Raw genomic sequence first — 17,727 nt, 5'->3', positions numbered from 1 at the left:
ATTAATTTTATTAGTTATGAATCATTTGTATTTTGCAAGCTATAAGCGCAAAATTCAGAAAGCTTTTTGCTCAATCTGAACTCTTGAAATAACAATTTCACATTGTATTCTACCTTTGCAAGCTATAAGCGCAAAATACAAAGGTAGAATACAATGTGAAATTGTTATTTCAAGAGTTCAGATTGAGCAAAAAGCTTTCTGAATCCAAAACTTACATATTTTTAAATGAAAATATTATTATTCTGTCTATTTTCGCACTGACATTGCATTATTTTCGTATTTTCTTGCAAAGTTTAGTGAAAAGATCCGCTGAAAAGCATAATTTATTGATATTTTGCTGCAAAACAAATGGAGGTAATGTCGACTAATATCCTTATAATTTTAAATTACTTATCTGCGAAAATTATTCTAGTGAATTAATTCTTCCATAATACTTCCTTTTCTTGATTAATTATCGGCTGTAATTTGATGCTGTTTAAATATATGTGTAGATTGGGCTGTTTAAATATATGTTGAAGAAATACTTAGATTAATTCATTATCAAGAGTGTTCTGAAACCAAAACGCCGTTCCGGTACTTTGTTTACCATCCGGAACGCCTTTCTGGAAATATAATTGAATATTATATGTTTTTATTTTATACATCAATCTTTATTTTCTTCCAGAAAAGGCTAAAGATCACGATAGAAATATCCGTAAGATCTAAGTAGTATTTACGATTTTTATTCTTATTGAAATGGTTTGTCATTTGGGAAAAGACTGTCGAAACTAAGTTTGACAGAACACAACCATTTCCTGTAACGTTATGGGGGTCTGCATGACCTGCAAACAACAAAAAGTTAATTGTTTAAAGTTTCTTTTTCATGTACTCCTTAATTTGGTACAAAAATTTGAAGGTCCCTAGATAAACAGGTATAAGTGAGAACATTGCTTTGTTTGCTTGAAGAAAACATTTAAACTTTTGCTGAAAAAAAAGTAAAATGCAAATAAGGCAGTTAAGGAATTTGTTGCAGAATTCTTTTCTTTTTTTTTTTCAGTTTTATTATTTGGAGCATTTTTTAAGTTAGCATTTTATATTTCTCTCTCTTTAATTGTTGTATAATAATTGCAAAATTTTATTATCATATATAATCCTTTTTAAGTATAAGTATTTTCATATACTGTATTATAGTGTAAAAAACTCGTGATGGAGTTGAAGATGAAACTTATTTCTATTGATATAATGTTTGCTTTACTTATTGTATCAGAATGTGCACTCATACAATTATTTTGTTAAACTTCAGTATTTTTCATTTTATTATTTTACATTTCTTTGCTAGTTAAAGTTAACTTCGTTGCTGCTTAGTCTGTATCTAAAAATATTATTCTCTATGATGAAGTACTTGGTGTCAATTCCTTAACTTGAATTTTCAATGTTCAACATAAAATTTGTTTTTCAGAATAAAACTTGAAACAAGCAGATATACCATTAGCTCTGTAGTTGTGATCTTAATAACTCAAGGGACTAAGATATGCTTGATAATTATTGAAACTCCGTTGATTAAATTTGACCCAAAAACATAACTTTATATATAGTGACAACTCTACTGCTAATAATGCGATTACAAAAGCTTATAAAACTCACTGTTCATTTACATTAATTATAATTGCAAGAATATGAATCTCAATGTTTCATAATATACCTATAAATACCAATTTCGATGTCTGATTTTAAAGTAACATTGATATAAATCTCCATATTTGTTTTTAAAATTGTGTGAATACAAATCTGTATGTTCCATTTTTAAGTTACTTGAACACAAATCATAATAGTGGCTTTTAAGTAACATGAATGTAAAATGTGAAATTTAATATGAAATAGTGTAAGTACGAAACACAATGTGGGAACTTGAATCGTGTAAATACGAAACGTGATGTTTAATTTTTTAAATGAATTGAACACGTACAGCGGTCATATATACTATACATAACTGGAAATCACCCTCAATAAGCTTCATTCTGTCATTGCTATAAATTTATCTTCTTTTTATGTTAGGAAGAAGAAGATATTTCTGAGCTATTAAGGAAAGGACTTGTACTAACAGATAATCGTAAATACGATGAAGCAGAAACTCTTTTTAAATGCATCATTGCTACGTTAGAGAAGTGTAATGCTTCTTCAAACTGGTAAGTATTAATTGATCGATATAAAGATTTTCGAAAGTTGTAGAAAAGTTTTTATGTTGAAAACCAACTTTTTGTTACCTGTATTTGGTAACTTTTAAATCATCGAATTATTTTTTTATTTTTAACATTTCTCAAAATTTTCTAGTCGCATTTTTCTTATTTGATTAAAAATGGTTATATAATTTCATATTTTGTAGAAAAGTAAGTTTACTGAAGTTAATAATGTATCTTGACTTTATATATTATTTACGTGTGCCTTTTTTGAGGATTTAATTTAGAAAGTTTTTTTTTTTTTTGTGAATTTATTATTTAGATACTCGTTGCTTAGCTGGATGCAAACAAATTCAAATATATTATTTCTATTTTCTTTTAAATTCATAGATAAAAAGTAAATCATTAAAAACAAAATAGAAATAAATTAAAAAATTTTTGAATTTTCTTGTGCCTGGTAAGCAGAAAAGTACTAATATTTCTTTATTCATTTCTACTTAATCGTTTTTTTTTAGGTGTATTTTATTATTTTATCTTAATAATTTGCTTTTATAAACTAGAATATAAACCAGCTGAGCTTCTAAAAGTTTATAACAACGTTTCTGTTTTCGTTAAATATTATTATTGAAACTTCTATTCAAATATTTGTTTTCACTTACGAATTTTTTTTCAACTTGACAAATAAATGTCTTATTTCTATTATCCAAATGGTGCATATTTTTGCGTAATTAATTTGTTTTAATTTTCATGAATTAATTTATTATCTGTTTATGTTGACAAATCTTTAGTAGCATTAGTTTTTCTTATAAATGATTAAAATTGAAAAGTGCTCGCTCATTAAATTTTTGGGAAGGCATTTAGATGAGGATGTGAAAGTTATAATAAGTTTATTTTAACTTATTTATGTTTATTTTTTTCTAAGAAAATTTTTATTTTGGCTAATTATATCTTTATGTTGTATATTTTTGGCTAAATTTTGTTTCTCCTGACTATTAACAGAGTTCTGGAGCTGAAAACATTTTAATATGCCAGCTCTGCTTCCAGATTATAAGTAAAGCTCCAACACGACAAAGTATCTGGCAATTTTATGACATATGCATGCCCTTTTGAGTTTCAGATTTTAATTTGAAATTTGTATTATAAAAATTTTCATTTAAAAGAAACATAATTGCTTTCTCAAAAACAAAAAAATACAACTTTAATTTAATTCACGGTTAAATATTTGTTCATTTTTAAGAAAATAATTTAATCTAATAATTCTTTCTCCTTCATTTATCTGAAATATTATGAATGTATTTTATTGCTGAGAGTACTTTTTCTACAGTTACTCGAATAACCAGCTATGCAAATACTACGAGGCATGTCTCTTGATTGTCTGTAGGATACAATGAAATTGCTGGAGCACACAAAAAAACTAGAGCTCCAATTCCTGGAAAATTGTTGGTCCTGAGCTCTCTGTTTGCAGACTTCAGCTCCAAGACCCCAATTTTTAGACTAATTATTTTTTTATTTTTAACTTTTTATTGTAGTAGTTAAATCTATATTTAATTAATTAATATATTAATTAAATCTATTTATATGCTATATTTAATCTTTATTATTATTAAAAAAATTTTGTTGATTAATTATTTGTTTTATTTCAGTAGTTCGTACTTGTGTGAAGCTTATAATAATTTAGGTCTTATTCAATACAAAAAGGTGGAATTTCAGAAGGCTATAACATCATACGATCGATCTATTCAGATTGATAATTCTTTTGCACCAGCATACTATAATCAAGGCACTATCTATTACCGTCTCGGTAAGTAAGTTAACTCACGATAAGTTTGTGAGTTTTATATGTACAGTAAAACCTCCAAGAATGATCACCTCTATGTAGGGACTACCTCTATTTACGACTACTTTTGAGAGGCACTGAATTTTTTTCGTATACTTTCTGTTGAAGAAAACCTTTAGGAGTGACCATTAAAACATCTCCCAGCAACCTGGCAAACATCTGCACCAAATTCGGAAAAGGTCAAGTAAGGAAACTTGAAAAAATTTCGAAACAAAAATTTGACTGAACAAATAGATTAAAATGTATTCAAAATATTTGTGTGAGGCTCTTATTTAGAGAGCTCTTTTTGAGGATGACAACCTCATGTTGCAGTCAGAGTGCGTTATACACGATGCTATCAATGATTTTCTTTTAGAGTTGAAAGTTATATTGTAAACAAATTTGTTTCCAGAAAAAACAAGCATCTCAAATGAACAAACCTCTTCCCATCTTTTAAAGCTAACTAATTTTTACGATATGATATTAAATGCGAACTTAAACACAAAATATAATTGTTTATTTAAAATAGCTTTATCATTCATAATTAGTAAATTTGTTTTTATACATAATTATAACAGTTGGGGTCATTTTTATAGACTCTAAATTTTAATCATCGATACATCTTTTCACGAGGCCAACAAAAGTGGCATTTCCGCACTAAGAAAATGACACAGACAAAAATTAAAATCATTTGTGAAAAATCACATGCCTTCAATAACAATTTTCAAGTAAGTGGAGGTAACCTTTAAGAATAGCCAGCCTCCATTAATGACCATTTTACTGTGGAACGGAGAGTGGTCACTCCCATGATGTTTCACTGTACATTTATAGATAAATGCTCACACACACATCATATTTATATATAATATATTGATGAGACTTAAAATAAACAATTTTCTAATCGTAAAAAGTGTACCCCCTAAAGTTACATTTATGGGTGAGAGCTATAAACATATTAGTAATTAAATATAGAAACAAAATAGTAATGTTTTGCACATTAAAAATATATATATATGTAGTTAGCATCTGATTATACATGAATATGTTAGAGCTGACAACTGTGTATAATTGAATTCCCATTTCATCAAACTAACCAAAATGCGTCATACCTTTTTTTTCCTGTGTTCTAACCATCTTTATTAGTATCACTTTTTTTTATATATATATATAATTTTATTATTGCTAAAATAAGAAATTATTGTAAAGACTTTATGGTGTGCATGCAAAATCTTATGTGAGCAAAATAGGAGAAGGTGAGGCAGGACAGTGTACTTAGCTTGAAATATGTTTTAAAAATACTTATATAGCTAAATAATAGAGCTATAACTGTTTCCATGAACAGGTAATTCTTTTATATTTTCATAATACAATATTTAAAAAAATGAGGGATTGATTTTTTATTTAATGAAGAAAAACATCTGTTACTAGTGGAACATTTTTTAACTATCACTTTAAGCTTTAAAAAGAAACATTTAACTGTGCTATACTAAAGACAATCAAAGATATTTTCTATAATATGTACTAACTGTAATTATTAATTGTAATGTCAGCAAGTATGTACACCTTACCATATTAATAAAATCATAAAAAGCTACATTACAAGCGTAATAAGTTATAGAATATTTTTTTCCCTTGTTTATTGTCTGCTGTAAATTAAAAAAACTTATCCTATTGGCCATAATTTATTTTTTTCTTTCAATGAATTCTCAAATTTAGTATCAAAATTTAATTTTTTACTTCGACATTGATATAATGTATAATGTTAGACTTTTTGTAATTATTACATTTAAAAATTTCTTTATGTAATTTTTTTTTGTATGTGTTTAATTAATTTAATTTCTACTTTTTATGAACATCATAATTCCTATTTAAATGCTGTTGGAAGAGTATTGATTATTATTTTCAATATCTTAGTTTTTTATTTATTTTTTTAAATTAAATAAATAAATAATTTTGTGCTTCGTCTAAGGTTAGGCATCAATATAACTGTTATTTGTTGCGAACATCTTGTTTTGAGCTTTTTTCAAAATATGAAGTTATTTTACATCTTTCAATCATGCTTTTATTTTAAAGAAACATTATAAAGTGCTCTCATCAGTTTTTCTTATTTTAAATGATATACAGTATTTATAGAGTAAAGTGAAATATTATAACTTTTTTTTTAGCCTCCTGAAGGCCAATATATTGGGCAGCATTCAGAAAAATTTTTTAAAAAATATTTGAATATTTTTTTTTTTCTGTTCGTATGGTATGCCTTTACAAAGAGATTGTCTTTGTGAAAATATATTCACTCTTGTCAGTCAAAGTTTTTAGTTACAATAAAAAAGTAACTAAAAATGTGAGAAATTCTTTTCAAACAAACCTTTGTGACAAATAAATGTCGTATTTTAGTCTAATGAATTTTATTTCACAACCAAAATGTGATTAAATATATATTATATGATGAAATATCCTACAATATGCAAAAATCTTAAAAATTAAATTGCTATTTTTTTTTATAATATTATTAAAAATATATCAGTTTAATTAATCACGCTTTTAAAAAAATATATTTTATCACATTTATAAGTTTACTTTCTTTTAAGCAACATATTTCTGAGTCAAAATCACATTTTTTTGCCATCATTTAAAGCTCGAGTCTCTGGAGGTTAATATGTTAAAATGTTCTAAGTACTTTGTAATTATTCTATTACAGAGTTTGTTTGTTGTTGTATTCTATTACAGAGAAATGCTTATCACTATTTTGTTCATAGTGGTTTGAATACTTTAAAACACTCTCGTTTGTTTTATCCAATGTTGTTCTTCATAGCTCAAAATTTGAACAAGCAACTGGCCAGTTGTACCATTTTTAACATTTGCGCATTTTTAAAGAATATGCCTTTCTTTTAAAAATGGAAAATTTTAAATGATTTATAAAACTGTTGGTCTTAATAATGTAAAGCTTTTGAAGCATTTCTCAAAGTATGGTAAGCATTACGAGGTTCATTTCTAAAAAAAATTTGAAAATAAGTGGGAAATAAAGTAACTTTACGAATATTATAAAATATTTATTTCAATTACATATTATTAAAAAAAAATGTAGGGATTTGCTGACAAATTTTTAACTGCCATTTGTTATATTTAGTTGTCCTGTGGTTGGTGACAACCGCTAATTTTTCAAATTTTAATTTCTAAATAAAAATAATGCTTTGATAAATTCTTGTATTTGTAATTTTTTTTAAAAAAAAAAGTATGTTTGAGGCAAGCATGCAAAATTTCTAGAGAGCCAGCAAATTTTTCACTAGCCTCAGTGACTCGATGGCTGGGATTTGTAGACCTCTGTGTTTTGTGAACTACCTTAATTTCACTAGCAACCCTCTGTAATATACAATTTAGGATATTTAAATGAAATCAAATAAAAGCTTGTCATGGCACAAAAATATAAAAAAAATTAAGGCATGCATTTTGTTCTAGAGTTATTAATCATGATTTTAATTTCTTTGTTAATTTATATTTTTATTTACTTAAATTTTATAAAAAAAATTTTTTTTAGGATCTTATGAAACTGCCTTGGAAAAAATGACAAAGGCTGTGTCTCTGCAACCTTCGAATATTGAATTTCAGAAAGGATTTAATGCAACATTTAAAATAATCAGAGACCACCCATGGGTGATGCCAGTGCAGTACAGAATGGAAATACAGGACTGAAATGTACTCTAATATGTGCTCTGTAAGAAAAAAAATTGAAAAAGGCCAAACTATTATGCAATTTCAATTATGTTTTAACTATTAATGTTCTCAATATTCATTTGTACATATATTTATGTACATATTCATTTGCACATATTTACTTACTCTAATTTTGATACAAAATAAAGGATCGAATTAAAGATTTTGCTACGTCTAATTACTAAACTTCTGCTTGAAATATGCTCTGTTCACAAAAAAAGTATATAAGTGTGCTTCTAAGTATATAAAACAAGTTTTAACCCCTTCCTTCTCGCTCCCGTGAAAATGACGGGGTGAGGTTTCGCCCTCTATTTCTCACTCCCCTTGATATTTCCTGGCTGTAGTGTTCAGTAGTAATGCGCCAATAAGAATAAAACTAATTCACAGGGCTGATTGTGCTACGGAAATATTCCGGATTTTTCGCTAAACGTGATCCGAAGATGGATGGTTCAGTTGTTTCAAAAAAATCATTGATCACAAAAGTTTCCGGAAATCAAATTTTCAAAGGTGGAACTTAAAAACACAGTTTATTTTATTTGTTTGTAGGGGAAAGCCAGATAAGCTTATATTCAAGATTAATATTTATTTTTTATCAGTAAATAGTTATGATAATCATCAACTCAAGAAAGCAAGACATATTTGTAAATTTCAATTACTTTTCCAGGTCATCATAGTTATGTGTAAATGGTATAAGTATGTGTAAAATTTTAAATATATTTTAAGTAAACTAAGAAATATTGTGAAAAAGGAAAAAACCTTGTTTATATTTTTTTCTAATTTTTTGATTTAAACTTTTCTTGTTACTCAAGAAATTTTCTGGAATTTTGACTTGGGCTCACAATCACCCCTGAATTCATTTCTTATGCCCATTAAACATTTTATTTCTTATTTTACACACCAGATGGCAGTCACAGGATATTTTTAAGGTAATTGTAGATGGCAAAGTTTGTTGCTCCAGAAGAGATGAAAAAAATAAGAGATGTAGGATGGAAACTTGGTACTATAGTACCAAGTTTCCGTCCTACATCTCTTCTAGTACAAGTTTCCATCCTACATAGTCACAATCTGGACAGTTATAACTGTCCACATTGTGACTTTGGCATCGGTATCTCAAGCTTTGAAATTTATCACAAGAAAAAATTACTATTCTTTATTTATATTATACGTAAGTTAAATAAAATTCTTTTTTTATGTTTAAAACACATATTTCTTAAATTTTCCTTGATTACTGGAAAGTCAACATTAAGTCATAGTAACCCTGAATGTTGGCTTTCCCTAAAAATTTATTTTATATAATTTTCAGGGATAAAAAAAAAAAAAAAAATAGGCACTTTTATGACCGTTTTCTTGAAAATTAACCGATTGTTAAGGGGTTAAATCCTTCTAGAGATTTTTTTATTATTTTAACATTTTATTTTGAATTGCGAATGCTAAGCGATGAAACATTGTGATTACTACAACCTTCTGTTTCTCAAAGGTGCTTCACAATTGATTAAAAAAAAAAATGGTTTGACAACTTTTTTCCTTCTATTGCTAATGCTAAGAACTCTAAAATAGAATTTCAAAAAACTACTGAAGTAAAATTTATTTAGGAAATTTTTTTCCCTCTATGTGTAGATTGCCATATAGAGATGGCAACTTTGATACTCCGGCCCCCGAAAATTTGGGCCTTGTCTTGGGAATTTGACTGCCCAACTAATTGAGGCATGGAGATCTACACCGATGGCTCTAGAATGGAGGCAGAAGATGGGAAAATCACAGAACTGCTTACACAATTATTTTTAAGCAAGTTTCGAAAATTATACACTAAGCCTCCCACGGACAATACAAACATCTTTATAGCCGAACTGTTGGCGATCAACACTGTACTCACTTGCCTGCGGAAAAACCATATCAATGATGCCCAACTGTACACAGTTTCGCTCTCCTCCCTGCAAACCCAGATAGATCCCGATCCGAATTTATTTTGTCCTAAAATTATCTGTGATTTAATTTAAAAATGTGCTTGTGCCGTGTAAATCTTTTTGCGTGATCTATTTATGTTTAATTTACGGACTTCATACTAGGCGCGAATCCCAGGAATCGATTTGCATTCTGTGCTCGGAAACTCGAAAAGTAAGGATCATACTAGATCAACGCCTTATATCCCCGTTAATAGATGGGTCGTTGGTCTAACCGAGGATATATTTTTTGTAGTTTTCTATTTGTCTAGTCCAGTTAGTTGTTTGATTTAGGTTTATTGAAAAAGTCCTCTTGTTAGGAAATGTTTAATCCAAGGGTCCCTTTGTCTTTTGCGTTGCCGTTGAGTCAAAATATCAATGAGGTTAAACATATTGGTTGTCGCAAATTTGTTAGGGTTTGACTGTTCACCACCGGCTGTAAAGTTCATTTTTGCTTTAGTGAATGAGTCGCGTGCAGTATTCGATTAAAAGATAAATATGGTGGGATGCTCATTGAGTAAGGGGAAAGCGGTTTATAAGAGGCGAATTTTAATACTTTTCCATTAACATGTCCACTATATCTCCTATGAACATCTTAATACAAATGATTAGAGATTTCTTTCCCCTTCGCCTCTTATTTCAATGTGAGGTCCGCCTAAATCTTTCAACAGCCGCAGCTAGCTTTAAAGTATCAATTCGAACCGATTTGGATACAGTAATAGTGTATCTCAATTGAGATCTACTAGTATTGTATCCAAATCGGTTGTTTACAAGATTCTACGTTTTGTCTAGACTTTAGAACTATGTTTAATGTATGTTTTCAGCTCCATATAGTTTCCTAACTTAAGGAAACTATATGGAATTAGTCTAACTTAAAAGGTGAATAATCTTTATCAAAGCCTTCCTAAAGTGAACCGTGAGCTTTTTCTCTTGCAACAAAAAACCATTCGTATTAATGATTCTCTAATGCATCTTTTTTTCTTCTGTCGATCTCATCGCATGTGGTACTTTAGAACCATGCATATTATAATTTTGTGGGGAATAACTACAAGTGTTTAAAATGACCCACAGTGGTTTAAAATGAATTCTGGCCTTTTTTTCTGATGCTTTAAATTATAAAATTCTGATCGCATATTTTCAGACATTCATTCCCAGTAGACCTTTCCAAGTCAAGCATCTTTGGCTGTGGTCAGTGACTAAATAAGTGACCATATGGATCAGTCCCCAAAGGATAGTCGGCTACCAACGTAGGAGAGCAATCCCCTTTGTAGAAGATAAAAATTGCATACGCCATCTGGGGAGAGATCAGATTCATGCCTTTAGCCCTTCTCCCTTCCCTCTCCTCGTGTGCGGGTGGGTGACCACTTGGATCAGTCTGCGTAGGGACCGAGGGTGTGCGATATTGGTCCTCGTTAAACTGTGCTACCGTAAAGTGCTCGACTTCGCGCGCAGGTCGTCGAGCTACCGAAGCGGGGGTGTCATCCCCTCCGCAGAGGATCAAAAGTGTGATGGCATGTCTTCGGATTATCCTCCGGGATGTTTCCCAGACCGTCGCCAATAGCCCATTGTGCAGCTCTAGTGCGACGTAAATTAACAACAACAACAACCTTCCATCTCCTCTTTTCAGTTGTATAGGAATGTACTACGATATTTTCCTTTTTCTTAATATTTTTCTTTTTTTATTTAATAAAAATATTTTTTAAAATTTCCGTGATACTCTCTTTAGAACTATGTTTAATGTAGTTTTCAGTTCTATATAGTTTTCTAACCTAAAAGATTTCAATCTATATGAAAATCAAGAGAGAAACTAACGTACTTCCTTCCTCTATGACTTTCCACACGCTAATGGGGAAAGCATGTAAAGTGTTGCCATAGGTAGAGAGTTCTGCTCTACGCCACCTGCAGCCCATTTCGATCGCCAATCGGATCGGATGAAAGGTGTGGCTACTGCATTAAGTGTGAATGCTCTTTTAGTGGAAAGAAAACCTTGGAGTTGCCTTGAGGTTTCTTTTTATCAATCAATCAATACAATGGCTGACTGTTACTGAAATCGTCGAAAACAGAAACTAGTCAGACACTAGCGATGTTTTGCTTCACTGCATTAATATTAATATTTTCGGAGTAATTATTTAAAATGTGCCATTAAAAAGATATTTTTTTTTAAACGAATTGATGTTCATTTCTTTTTTTAATAAAAAGTAACCTCGAAAGACCATTGCTTTTCTTTGCTACAAGTGAAGCTTTTTTTTTCTTCATTTTTTGTATTGACAAAATCTCCATTAATGTAACTGATTACGAATTTTAAAAATTGAAATCATCAATCAAGTTTTAAATCAAATCATGGGATTAATCTTTAGTCGACAGAATGCTAGGATTGAAGAAATTGATGCAATATCAAACAATGCCTATAGATATCCTAACAAGGAAGGTAACTATTTTGCTAATCACTTCATCATGGGTGGTGAGCGATTCGAAACTACCCAACCTGAAGCTTATCTTTTTGGAGAAAATTTTGATTTAAATTTCTTAGGTCGTAAGCCTACTCCTTTCCCATACCCTGCTCCTCAACCTAATGAGCCAACAAAAACTTTAAGAAGTTTGATTAATATACGAAAGGAATCGTTGCGATTTCTGAAAGTACCAGATGTTCCATCTGCCGAAAATCAGGACACTCCGCCTGTAAGTACATCATACAATATAGAATTTACGTTCGATTCTGATGTCCGATGTGCTATTACTATTTATTACTTTTGCACTGAAGAAATTACAACAAATGGTGTTACTTACACTCCACAAGATGCATCGCATAATTCTGAAACTTATCACTATAAAAAAGGCGTCAATCAACAATTCACCCAAACGGATCACGTGATTGATCCAAGTAAATATCCGGAAGACATGTTAAGCTATAAGTTCGAAGACGAAGTGATACCAATTTTAATCCAATGTGTCGCAGAGGAAGGGGAAGACCCTAAGCAGCAGCACATGGTTCTGGCCATCGTCGAAAAGAATCTCGACGGTTCGTACACTCTAAAGCCATTGAAGCAGAAACTTTTTGTTGACGGTCTTTGTTATCTTCTGCAAGAGATCTACGGCATTGAAAATAAAAATGTGCCTCAAACCAAAAATATTGTAGAAGAAGATTTAGAAGACAGTGGATCAGAATGTGTCATATGCATGAGTGATGCTCGCGATACGTTAATATTACCTTGCCGACATTTGTGTCTTTGTAACTCTTGTGCAGATTCTCTTCGGTATCAGGCCAATAATTGTCCCATTTGTCGGGCACCATTTCGAGCTCTGCTTCAAATCAGAGCAGTGAGAAAATCCAACACGCCTTTACCCCAAATAAGTGGTGACAGCCAATCAACTCAGGATATACCACCTGGCTACGAGTTAGTTTCACTGATCGAGGCTTTGAACGGTCCAGTTCAGCCCTCTGCGCCACTCGTTCCTTCCTTTATTCCATCCACCCTTCCACCATTTGGCAACAGTCCTGACATGAGACATAAACATCGCTATTTGGATCGAAATTATTCTAGTTGTGCGTCTAGGATTGGAGAGACCAGCGAAACTGAGAAAAGCGTCTCTTCGTGCAGTAAGCTGTCTGGAAACCCAGAGGTGTCTAATATACCAGAGGTATTGGTAACTTCTATGGTGCCGGCGGATAAAGCTCCACAAAAAACAGAATCTCTTTCTTTGACGAGAGTAGACGTTAAGAAACACCGTAAAGGGTTTCGAACGTCGTCGGCACCGGAAAAGATGAGACTTCTCACCAGTTCTATGGAGACTGTCAATGACGGTGGGAAGCGTAAATTGGATAAATATGCTGATGCTGCTGAAACCAGATCTCTGTTGGATAGTAATTTTGCGGAGGAATTATCTGCTCTTGCCATAGGCTCTTCGAAATCTACTCAGTCCTGCGCAAGAAGCAGCCCTATTTCACTCTCCACCCCACATTCATTACATCTTTGTGAGAAATCCATTAAAGATACGTCTCCTAGTGGTGAAGATTCAGATTACTACACCCCTGAAGATCCATCGACCACGATCCTCGTCGATCAAGGTACCGATACGAGTTTAGACACCCCTCACGGGACAGAGCCCGTAAAATTTAGCGATTCTGTCCCCAAGACCAAGAATATGGAGAGGTCAAAGAGTAGTCTAGAAAAGAATGTGGCCAAATCTGAAAACAGTGCTCTTGATTCTGCTCTAAACGGTCAGTCGCTGGTAGTTAAACTAGAAGGTATCTCCTCGTTACCCGGAACGCCCGCAAGCAATACCAGTAACTACAGTGGTGATAGTTTCAGCAGCACTTCGAGCACCCGTGTTTTACTCCGACCTCAAAGTTGTGATACTTTACCCGAGTGAGAAACAGTTGTGACTTTTAACTGCTGGTTTTTAAACTCATATTTAAATGGTTTGTTGTTATGCAAAAATTGTGTTAAACAATCTTATTTGAAAGTGGAGGTGCACAATCTTTATCGTAAGAAAGCTACATGACAAAAAAATAAATTGTAGGGTTTTAGGGTGCTTCAATGAATATAGTTTTGATATCAATTGATGTTAATAAAATAGATATTACATTTTTCTTAAATTAAAAATTTTAAGTTGATCAAATTACTTGTAATAGTTTTTGCAAAGAATAGGATGTTTAATGTTATTGACAGAAATGTTGTACGCTTAGTTTTTGATAATAAAATTTAAAATTTGCCTCTATGAAAAAAAAACTAGTTTTATTATTTTTTAAGTAAACAAATTACACTTTCAGTTTTTAAATAAATCCTTAAATTTGTTTTGATAAATAAATATAAAAAGAACGTGTTTATGTTAAAATCGTTTTCAAAATAAGCATTATTTGTTACTTTGAATTAGTATTTATACATTTTGGAATTTTAAAATTTTTCTGTTTTTCAAAATAGATATGAAATTAAATTTAACTATTTAATTTGAAGAATGGAATCTAATTATTAGATAGTAGTTCAGAGTAGTTTATGAAATAAGATATGTTATTAAATTTATTTTAAATTTTTGACTGATAAGAAAAAGGTCGTGAATTATTCATTCAAGGATATTATTTGACCCATGGACGGCAGGTTGTGCACTTCTGATTTAGAGTATACATTTGATATTTTGCTACAGTTTCTTTTTGCAAAATTTCATGCAATGTTATTCTTTATGCCTTTTTTCTTTTTCAAATTTTATTAATTTTTCTCTTATTTGCCATGCTTTTTATGGCCAAAATATCACCAGAGTTCTTACTTATTTAAGGAAATACTTCTCTTATGCAGTTTTTATCTAATATGAAGTGATGTCTTAAAAAAAATTTTTTGTATTTATTCATTTGTTATTTTGAAACCTGTTTTACATTTTGAATATGATGTTTACCTTTCTAAACCCTAGTACACTGATTGTCTAATAATCAAAAGGTTGAAATGCTGATAAAATATTCTGTAGCTTGATTTCAAATCTGTTTTAATGTGAATTTACCTTATTTGCTGTTAGTTTTATTACTTAATGGCTATATAAGATTTATTTTAAAATGTAACTTTTTTTGTTGTTGTATATATTGCTCTTATTTATTTAACATTTATTGTAGTTTTTAATTTTCCTATTGTAAATAGTACCAGGCAATCTCATTGACAGGGTGAAAAGTATAAATGCTGTAGAAAGTCTCATATTAGAAATATAAAATTGTATTTTCACATTTTGGTTGATTTTGAATATCAATGGTTTTTAAGCTCTATGTAATTAGCATTTGCTTATAGCTTTTCTGGTGATGAGTTGATATTATGTTTCTTATTACATAGGAATATTTCAGTATCAGTACCTATCTATATTAGGCATGCCTCCAAAAGTGTCTTTAGCTTGCAAATATTAATATATACATATGTATGTTTTGTTTTGCCCAAGGGTGGCTTCGAGTTAAACCTTTCCAGTTGGTCCCCTTATGTGATTTTTGTTAATGCTTTCTTGCTGGCCACTGCCTCTAAGTTGCCAAGACTTTGCAATTATTTTGTCATAGTTACTGATATGTAAATCTTCCCAATTGCATTGCTAGAGGGCTTCTATTAAAAAATTATATACAGTCGACTCGTGTTATAACGACCCTGTGATAGAACGACCAACATGATATAACGACCCTGTGAAGGAGTCCCAATTCACATCCATAGAAGATAACGTTATTTTACTCTTGCTATAACGACCGTAAAAAAGGTCAACTCCTAATATAACGACCCTCTCTGAATTTGAACACCGCTCTTTTCTAACTTCCTATTGGAAAGTGGGGTTGAATGGTTGACCTTAAACAAGCACACATATGTTAAATCCTCTTAACATGTTACTTCAACAAATTAATGCACATCAAAAAATTAATGTCTTCGTCTAATGAAGCCTGGTTTATGTTCCTCGGTTTACTCTTCTTTATAATACTGCAGATTATGTACATAAAAAAAATTCGTTATATATACCGCAAATTATGTACATCAAAAAATTAATTCATTAGAAACTAGATTTTTTTTGTCATACTATGTTTTTTAATCTGTACTTCAAAATAAAATTCTTAATTGTTAACAGTTGTAATTCAATTGTTGAAATGTCATTATGTTTTATTAATGTATGCATCCTATCCTTTTTTGGTTTATAACATGTATACCACAAATAGTAGGTATATGCATGCGTTATGACGTTTAAAACCATTATGTGACCGATTTTCAAAGGAAATTTGCTCATTTTGATATAGCGACCATTTGATATAACGACCAGATTGGGGCAGTCCCGATGGGGTCGTTATAACGCGAGTCAACTGTATATCCAATTGTTATTTTTATCTTTTAATCAATAACTTTTTAATTAGTATTATCTTTATTATATTATGGGTTAAAACTATGAAATAAAGAAAAAAATTCTTGAATATTTGTAGTCTTTATGATGTATGATAATACTCTTGAATTAGTTTTAATCTTTACAGATAATATGTAAGTAAATTTCTCTATTAAATGGGCAGATGTAACTTAAAAGGTATAGCAATGAATGTAGCAGTTTATTTTCCTCTCATGTTTACAATCTAAATTCATTTTTTTTATATAAATTTGTTCCATGTCTACTAAAGAGTTCCCTTGTCTAACATCGAGAGTTACGAGATGTAACATATGGGTAATATTCTCTGATTAATTTAAAGCAAAACTTTTCCAAAAAGAAATGTAATAAACACTTTTTCAAACATGGAATTTTCGACAAGATATTTTTTCCCCATTGAATCTGAAATAATTTTTTATTATTCAGAGTGTCTTAATACTAGAGTGAAAATATTGTTTATAACTGTAATGTTTGAAATAATTAGATTTTAATAATTAAGATCTGGCTCTTTTACCAAGTTATTTATGTTAGTAATGAAAAATTAGCAGTTAATTTTTTGATAAAACACAAATTTTCTTGCTAAGAATTTATTTTGAGAGGAAATTTTTTCAAATTAACTGAAGAGTCTACTTTAGTTTTCAAAGAACTAAACTGGATACACTTTTGGTTGGGAAAAAATGCTACTACCAAAGCAACAAAGGATTTTCCTATGTGTATTTTTTTTCCCTACTTTAATTATGTTAAATTTTAGACGGTTGAGCAACAATAAAATTGAAAATTAGATCTTAACAAACAAGTTGTTATAACAGTAAAAAAATTTCGCTGCAAGCAAAATTCTTTTATTACTTAGTGAAAATAATACTTTCAATCTTAAGGAGAAATTTTTCTAGGTATGGTAGACTCTGCTGTCTTTTGGACAATTTTAGTTTTATTTCACTAAGCAAATTTAATAATTCTATAACTTAAGTGAAGTATAGTAGCTCTAACTTACTTTTGATGCCATAATTTGGGTTTTAATGTATTTCTTTGTACTAGGATTTATTGATTTAAATCATTATGCTAATGAGTGATTTTTTTAAAAAAAAGTCATTGCTTTAAATCAAATAAACTTATTTAATTTTTGAAGAAATCCATTAAAGATTATTATTGATTTTCAAAATTTATTATGTTAGTAAATTTCAATTAACAAAATTGTATTAGTACTTAATGTTTAATAAATTATAGCACTTACTAAATGACATTTTAAATA

General features: G+C 30.1%; 2 protein-coding genes across 3 annotated transcripts; both read left to right on the top strand.

Annotated features, from left to right (window-relative positions):
• Positions 1-146: 146 nt before the first annotated feature.
• On the top strand, positions 147-7,847 carry LOC107439243 (BBSome complex member BBS4 homolog). 2 transcript variants are annotated; one of them, XM_016051766.4, is made up of 4 exons: positions 147-354; positions 2,035-2,165; positions 3,800-3,957; positions 7,505-7,847. In XM_016051766.4, the coding sequence occupies exons 1-4, from the start codon at positions 349-351 to the stop codon at positions 7,657-7,659; spliced, it is 450 nt and encodes a 149-aa protein (XP_015907252.2). In that variant the 5' UTR covers positions 147-348; the 3' UTR covers positions 7,660-7,847. The 2 variants fall into 2 exon arrangements, with proteins under 2 accessions (XP_015907252.2, XP_015907253.2); XM_016051767.5 differs by having other exon boundaries at positions 167-354; positions 3,803-3,957.
• A 3,743-nt stretch (positions 7,848-11,590) lies between these two features.
• On the top strand, positions 11,591-16,533 carry Mrgn1 (Mahogunin ring finger 1). The gene has a single exon (XM_016051768.4). The coding sequence runs from the start codon at positions 11,961-11,963 to the stop codon at positions 13,989-13,991; it is 2,031 nt and encodes a 676-aa protein (XP_015907254.1). The 5' UTR covers positions 11,591-11,960; the 3' UTR covers positions 13,992-16,533.
• Positions 16,534-17,727: the final 1,194 nt, after the last annotated feature.

The sequence above is a fragment of the Parasteatoda tepidariorum genome, chromosome 4, assembly GCF_982258835.1.
Source record: "Parasteatoda tepidariorum strain Cologne lab strain chromosome 4, Ptep-v5.0, whole genome shotgun sequence".
In the NCBI taxonomy this organism is placed as follows: Eukaryota; Metazoa; Arthropoda; class Arachnida; order Araneae; family Theridiidae; genus Parasteatoda; species Parasteatoda tepidariorum.
This window is presented reverse-complemented; position numbering and strand designations above follow the sequence as displayed.

Coding starts and splice junctions, on each gene's coding strand:
- LOC107439243 (XM_016051766.4), top strand. Junction 2,166..3,799: donor TGTAATGCTTCTTCAAACTG/GTAAGTATTAAT, acceptor GTTTTATTTCAG/TAGTTCGTACTTGTGTGAAG. Junction 3,958..7,504: donor CACTATCTATTACCGTCTCG/GTAAGTAAGTTA, acceptor AATTTTTTTTAG/GATCTTATGAAACTGCCTTG.
- Mrgn1 (XM_016051768.4), top strand. CDS start 11,961: ATGGGATTAATCTTTAGTCGACAGAATGCTAGGATTGAAGAAATTGAT.